Source organism: Merops nubicus, unplaced genomic scaffold, assembly GCF_000691845.1.
Source record: "Merops nubicus isolate BGI_N331 unplaced genomic scaffold, ASM69184v1 Scaffold9210, whole genome shotgun sequence".
In the NCBI taxonomy this organism is placed as follows: Eukaryota; Metazoa; Chordata; class Aves; order Coraciiformes; family Meropidae; genus Merops; species Merops nubicus.
In genome coordinates this window covers 1-6579 of record NW_008580823.1, presented here as the reverse complement: position 1 = coordinate 6579, position 6579 = coordinate 1, and the positions used below count along the sequence as shown (strand labels likewise).

Sequence of the window (6579 nt, the reverse complement as noted above, 5' to 3'; positions counted from 1 at the left end):
GAGGGGTAGGGAGAGGAAAGGGCCGAATTTAGGGTGAGGAAGGGGGACGGGTCTGAGGTAGAGGCACCTGGGAGAAGAGGGGGAGGAGGCGGTGACCTTCAGCTTGTCATTTTTGGGTCAGAAGTCACCCCAAGTCTCATTTTGGGTGAGGCAGGGAGGAGAATATGGGATAAAAATCAAACCTCCTGTGGGGGATTTCGCTGCCTTGCTCAAAATACGGCTTAGCCTGTTGGTATCAGGGGCTCTGGCTGCCTTTGCAAGGCATCAAGCTGCTGCCTTCAGCTTTAGAGGCCAGGGGGGAGATTTCTTCCCATTTTTCTCCTGGTGTTGTGCAGCAAGGAAGCGTTTTCCCTCTCTGGAAAGTCTGGGAAAGGCTCCTGAGGGACTGGGAGGGGGTTGGGTGCTCATCCTTACCCCCCAAATGCCAGCAGAAGCCTCCTGTGAACTGTGGTTTGGGAACGTGGGGTGTCCCCAGGAAATCTCCACGGGTTCACTGGGTGCTTTGAGCCCCCCCAAGCTCAGCTCTAGCAGTAAAATATTCTCTTTTTTGGTTGTGTTTTCTTTCAGGCAAGAATCCACCTCAGCCCTGGGCAGAATTTGGAGTATGGGTGGCTGGCTTATATGTTGGGAGAAAGAACTACCAAAAAGTTCACCCCATACAGCAAAATCTTCACTGTGGAGGGAAATTTATCCTCTGGGAAGGGCAAACTGGCACAGCAAGTGGCAGAAAAATTGGGTAGGGCTGATTTTAGTTGGCTTTAAGAGTTGAGAGCTGCCTGGTGGGGAAGGATTTGGGGAGGTTCTAACCCCCAGGTCACATTCTGAGGGTGTCAGCTGGCTCTGGGAGCTCCTGGCTGTGGGATCTCCTGGCTCTGCTGACCCAGGAGCTTCTCTGTGGGTCTGGGAGGAGCATCAAAGTGTTGAGGATTTTTGGGGCAAAAGGGTTTTTCTAGTTAGAGGTTGGCTGGAGGGGTCTGTGCTGCTGGCAAGCACAGCTCAGGGCTGAAATCAACAGCTTGGGATCCTAAAATCATTCAGGTTAGGGGGAAAAAGCTCCAAGATCAGCAGATCCAACACTCCCTTGGCCACCAAACCTTGTCCCTCAGTGCCACCTCCACGTGGGTTTTGGAGCCTTGGAAGGGTTGGGGGGTTCCAGCACCACCCTGGGCTCATCCTCCTCCTCTCTGTCTGGGGAGAAATCCTTCTGAACATCCAACTTCAACCTCCCCTGGGGCAACTTTTGGCCCATTTCCTCTTGTTTTAGCCCTGATAAGATGGAAGAGGAGTCCACCCTCCTCTCCAACCCCCTTCCAGGGGGCTGAAAAGAGCAAGAAGGTCTCAGAAAAAGATCAAATCTTGGCCGTACACCAACGAAACCTCCTCTGACTCTTTCTTTGCCTCTTTTTTTCCCCTCTCAGGCATGAAATACTTCCCAGAAGCAGACATCCACTACCAAAACAGGACGACAGGAGATGGCTCCCTCCTCCCAGAGAAATTTAATGGGTTTTGTGACCTCCAGAGGTTCTACCAAGACCCCAAATGCCCTGATGGCCACTCCTACCGTCTGCAGGCTTGGCTCTTGGGCAACAGGGTGCTGCAATATGCTGATGCTTTGGAGCATCTGCTGGCCACAGGTGACCTCCCACAGCCCAGGGGTCTCCTTCCTAAATCAATGAGCCAGGGAGGAGCTGTTTGGAGCTGTTGGGTTGGGGGTTGGGGTGTAAAATGAGAGGATTTTGTGGCTTTGAGGGTTTTTTATCCCCTTAAAGGGAGTGGAGTGCAACAGAGGAAACCACCCTGCAGGTTTTCTGTGCCAACAGCACCTTCTAGGTGTGGAAATCTTCACCCATCCCCCTTCCTTTTCCCTTTCTAAAAGGTTTTGAACACACTGAGGCAGCTGTGAGGGGTACAGCCCCCTAAAAAACTCTCCCTGGGGTTAGTCCCTGTTGGGTTTCTTGGGATCAGCCTTTTGTATTTCACTCAATCCTGTTGGGGAGGGGGGTGGTTACTGTTTTAGCAAGGTTTTAAGGAGGATTTCCCCCCAAAAAAAGGTCTGTAAAGGTCCTTTTTCAACCCAAGAGGACTTTAGTTGGGGGGTAAATGTTGGAGACAGAGCCCTCAGTGCCACGCTGGTGTGAGACAACACTTTGCTGCTCTTCTTTGAGTTCAAAACTCTGGAGAATGACTCAGAAAACATCCTGAAGGAGCAGCCCTGGGTTTATTTTACCAGGAGCTTGGCTGAGGAGGTTTTTTTTTGTTGCCTTGCAGGCCAAGGGGTGGTGATGGAACGTTCTCCCTACAGCGACTTTGTCTTCCTGGAGGCCATGTTTAAAGAAGGTTACATCCACAAACGCTGTGAGTGGCCCCAAAGAAGCTCCTTTGTCTTCTCCTTCAGCCCCCAACGTGGTCATTTAGCTGCTAAAAATGAGGCAAAACTGGAAAATGAGGCTGCTGGGGATGGGGAGAGTTGGTTTTGAGGCCTTCAGCCCCTGGGTGGTGGGTGTGTCGTGGGGCAATCTCAAGCCATGGCACTGCCAGGGGTTCTTCAAGGCTTTGAGGCTGCTTTTGGGTTGAAGAAGGGGGGTGGGGAGGGTGTGTCCTGTCAGCCAGAGGCTCCTGGAGCTCCCTGGAGGTCTGGGTGAGGGTGCTGAGGAAGAGCAGGAGGTGAGGGGGTCAATAAATGAAGGGAGGAGAGGGTTTGGGTGACTTGCCTGAGGTGGCCATTCCCCTGGGGGAAGCTGAGGAGGCACAAATGCTGCTGCCTTCCTGGAGGAGAGGAGGAGGAGGAGCTGTGGAGCTGCAGGCCAGGTGAGCTCAGCTTGATCTGGAGGAAGGGGATGGAACAAAGCCTCCTGGAAGCCATGGTGAAACGTGGAGGAGGTGAAAAGAGGGTGGAGAAGAGTCATCCATTGGTTTATGGGAAGGAAATGGAGGGTTCAACACCTGAGAGTCACCTCTTTGGAGAAGGATTCTCTCAGTGGGGGGGTGTTTGCCTTGACCTGAGGAAGCTTTTCAGGGCTGGCTCCCCCAAACTCTTTGTTTCCCAGCTGAAGGATGGACCAGGGGACTTGAAACTGGGCTCCAAGGGTCGTGGCCACCAGTCCAGAGGCCAGTGTGCATCCCAGAGGTGGTTACTGGGGCTGAACTGGGTTGAAACTGGGTTTCAAACAGCTCAAATCAGGCTGAGCAGAGGGGCAGGGGATGGAAGATGGAGAGGGGAGTGGTTGCCACCAGTTTGGTGCTCTTCAGAGGAACCTGGAGAGGTGGTTGGGTGGTAAAACCTCATGGAAATTTGGGCAACTCTCCAAAAGGGAGGAAAAATCTTCTCTCCTCACCTCTCCAGTGCAGCCTGCTTGTCCTTTTAACCTATTTCTGGCAGATTATTCCTCCTAAAAACCTCAGCACCCCCATTTTGGAGGAAGAACCTCCCCTCAACGTGCTGTAGGTGTCATTTTGGGGGGGGTGTGGCTGTGGTCAGCTGGATTCCCTGGAGCTCTGTGCTCCTTTTTGTCCATTCTCTAGGTGTTGAGCACTACAAGGAGATCAAGGAGCTCAGCATTGAGGAGTTCCTGCCTCCCCACTTGGTCATCTACGTGGATGTCCCAGTCCCAGAGGTGCAGAAAAGGATCCAAGAGACAGGAGAGGTGATTTCCTCCTCTTGCCACTCTGATTCCTTCTTGTAATCCTGCCCTCAGGTGTCATCTCCAGCATCTCCATGGGGTTTGGTGTCAAATTCTGCTTCAGGGAAAAGCTTCTTGTCCTCTTAGCTACAAGAGCTGTGGGGGTGGTGGCTCTGGAGGGGTTCTGGTGGGTTTGCTCTAAAGAAAAATCAGCTTTTTTTTAGTTTTTTGGGGGGCTGCAGCAGAAATCTCTGAGGGGTGGGAGGAATTGTTGAAATCCTGGAGGGGTTTCCAAGCTTTGGAGATGTGGTGGTGAGGGACAGGGGGCAGTGGGGACCTGGCAGGGCTGGGGGAAGGGTTGGATTGGATGATCCTGAAGATTTCTTCCTAAAAAAAAATGATCCTGTGGCTCTTAAGGTACAAGATAAACATTGTGGAGTCCTCATTTCAGACCCAGCACGTGTCTGGGTGTCAGGAGGAGGAAAAAACCCAACCCAGAAGCTTTCTTTGGAGAAATCATGGAACAAAAAACCACTCTACACCTTTGCAGGGTGCCCTGTGTCCTTCACCCCACATCTCCAGGGCTTGGGAACCCCTCCAGGGGTTGGGGACTCCACCACTGCCCTGGGCAACCCTCCAGGGGGAGAAATTGTTCCTCAGCTCCAACCTCAACCTCCCCTGGGGCAACTTGAGGCTGTTTTTTTCTTCTTCCTTGGGAGAAGAGCTTGATCCACCTCAATCCAACCTCCTGCCAGGGAATTTGGAGAGCCAGAAGGTCTCCCCTGAGCCTCCTTTGCTCCAGATTCAGCTCCCTCAGCTGCTCCTCCCCACATTTTGGGCCCTCTAGACCCTTCCCCAGCTCAGCCTCATGTTTTATTTCCCTGTGAAATCCCTTCTGGGTGCAGAGGAACCTTTGGGGTGACCCCAGAGGAGCTCTCCTGGAGCCTGGATCTCCACCTTGGGGTGCTCAGAGGAGCTGGGAGAGTTTTTTCTTCACCACTTTCCTGCTCATTAAAGACAGACACTGATGATGGTTGAAGGGAGGTGACTTCAGAGCCACTGCTCTGTGACCTGCCTGCCCTGATTTGCTGCTTCTGCTGCTCCAGTGACTCTCCCCTCCTGCTTTCCAGGAGGCTGAACCTGCCTCTGTGCTGCAGTGAAACACTTTGGAGGAGGAGAATCAGCTTTTTTTTATGCCTTTAGTGACTCCAAGGACAGAGTTAGAAGCTTCTCCACGTGTCTTGGAACCCTCCTGTTGAAATAAAAGAAGAAAATTCATTTTGCTTTTTATTCTCCTGAATATTTTTTTCCCCTTTTTAGACTCAGAGGAATTTTCTTTGTCCTGCTAAGAGTAGAAGAAACATCAAGGAGAGGCTGAGGCAGGTTCCTCCTCCAGATAAAGCCACATAAAAACTTCTCCATGTCCCAAATAGCTCAAATTCTTAAACTTTTCCTTCATGTGTTGTGTGGTTCTCTGGACAATTTGGCTGCTGAGCTTGTGGCAGAGTCTCCACGGGTGGGAGAAGGGAGAAAACTCATTTCACAGCATTTTTTGGTGTTTTTTTTTCCAGCCCTATGAGAAGAAAGTGTCTCCTTCCTATCTCCAGCACATTGAGGATGCTTACAAGAAGAAATTCTTGCCAGAGATCAGGTTAGCCAACCAAATTTGGAGTCTTTTTGAGGAGAAGTTTCTCCTCCTGCTCAGATGGCACCTCCTGGGTCCCAATTGGTGCCTGTTGCCCCTTCTCCTGTCCCTGAGACCACTGAAAACACTCTGACCACCTCCTCTTGACCCCCCTGAGCCCTTCAGCTCTTGCTCAGCACTGCTCAGATCCCCTCTGAGGCTTCTCCTCTCCAGCTCAGCAGCCCCAGGGCTCTCAGCCTGGCCTGGCACAGAGATCCTCCAGCCCCTCAGCAGCTTTGGAGCCTCCCCTGGACTCTCTTCAGCATCTCCTGGTCTCTTTTGACCTGGGGAACCCAAAACTGGCCACAGGACTGCAGAAGTGACCTCCCTAGGGCTGAGTAGAGGGGCAGGAGAACCTCCCTGGACCTCCTGGCCCCACTTTTCATGCACCCCAAGGGACCCTTGGGCTGCTTGGCCACACAGCTGCCTCATGGGCAACTTGTCCTCCAGGACTTTTAGGTGAAAAATGAGGAGATTTTAGGTGTGAGCAGTTAAAACTCATTTTTTTTTGCCTCTGAACAGATCTGGAATGGGCAGAGGATTTAATTAGGGACCTCCTGAAGATGTTACAAAGCTGCTGAAGCCTCATCTGCAGGGTGTTCCTTCATCCTGCTGCCTGAGGGTGCTGCAGCTTCACTGGCAGGAGGTCAGAGCAGCAGAGAGGATTCATTTTTGAGGAGCCAAGGCAGGAATCTGAGCTCTGCTCCCTCTGCTCTGCCTCCTTTGGGTGGTTGGTGTTGATCCCTGGGCTCCTCTTTGATCTTCCAGCAGATTTTTAGGGGCATGCCCAGAAAGCTTTAGGAGGGGGTTAAGGTTTGGATGATTTGAGGAGCCAAACACATCTCCAGCTAGCTTCTCACCTGCTTGTTTCCCCTTTATTGAGGGGATTTTTTCCTCTCCATTTCCCTGGGATCAATGGCACTCAGCTGGATGACTTCAGATGGAGCTTGTCCCTCCTCCAGGGCAGGAGCTGTTGGTGCTATTCATGCTCAGATGCCTCCTCAGGAGTTATCAGCCAGGAAAAACAGACTAAAGGTGGAGGAGGAGGGGGGGAAACCTTGGATCTGGAGGGCAGGAGGTGTTTGCAGCTGGCTGGAGAGGAGGAAAATGCAGTTTGTTTAACAACTTCCACCTCTGACTGTTGCTTCTTAGACTTTATTGGGTTCCTGACTCTTGAAGAAGACCCAAATCTGCTTCAGATGGGGGTAGGAAGAGTTGTTCCAGGCTGCTGAAGCAGCTCCCATCTTTTCTTCTTCTTTTTGCTTTCCTTGAAAG

The 6579-nt window shown here is 51.9% G+C and overlaps 1 protein-coding gene across 1 annotated transcript; it reads left to right on the top strand.

The window, feature by feature from the left end:
* Positions 1 to 573: 573 nt before the first annotated feature.
* NDUFA10 (NADH dehydrogenase (ubiquinone) 1 alpha subcomplex, 10, 42kDa) lies at positions 574 to 5291 on the top strand (the record flags this gene model as incomplete). Its single annotated transcript, XM_008941283.1, has 5 exons — positions 574 to 736; positions 1419 to 1634; positions 2269 to 2355; positions 3523 to 3644; positions 5192 to 5291. Coding segments are annotated over exons 1-5 (640 nt in total), but the record flags the coding sequence as incomplete, so codon positions are not given.
* Positions 5292 to 6579: the final 1288 nt, after the last annotated feature.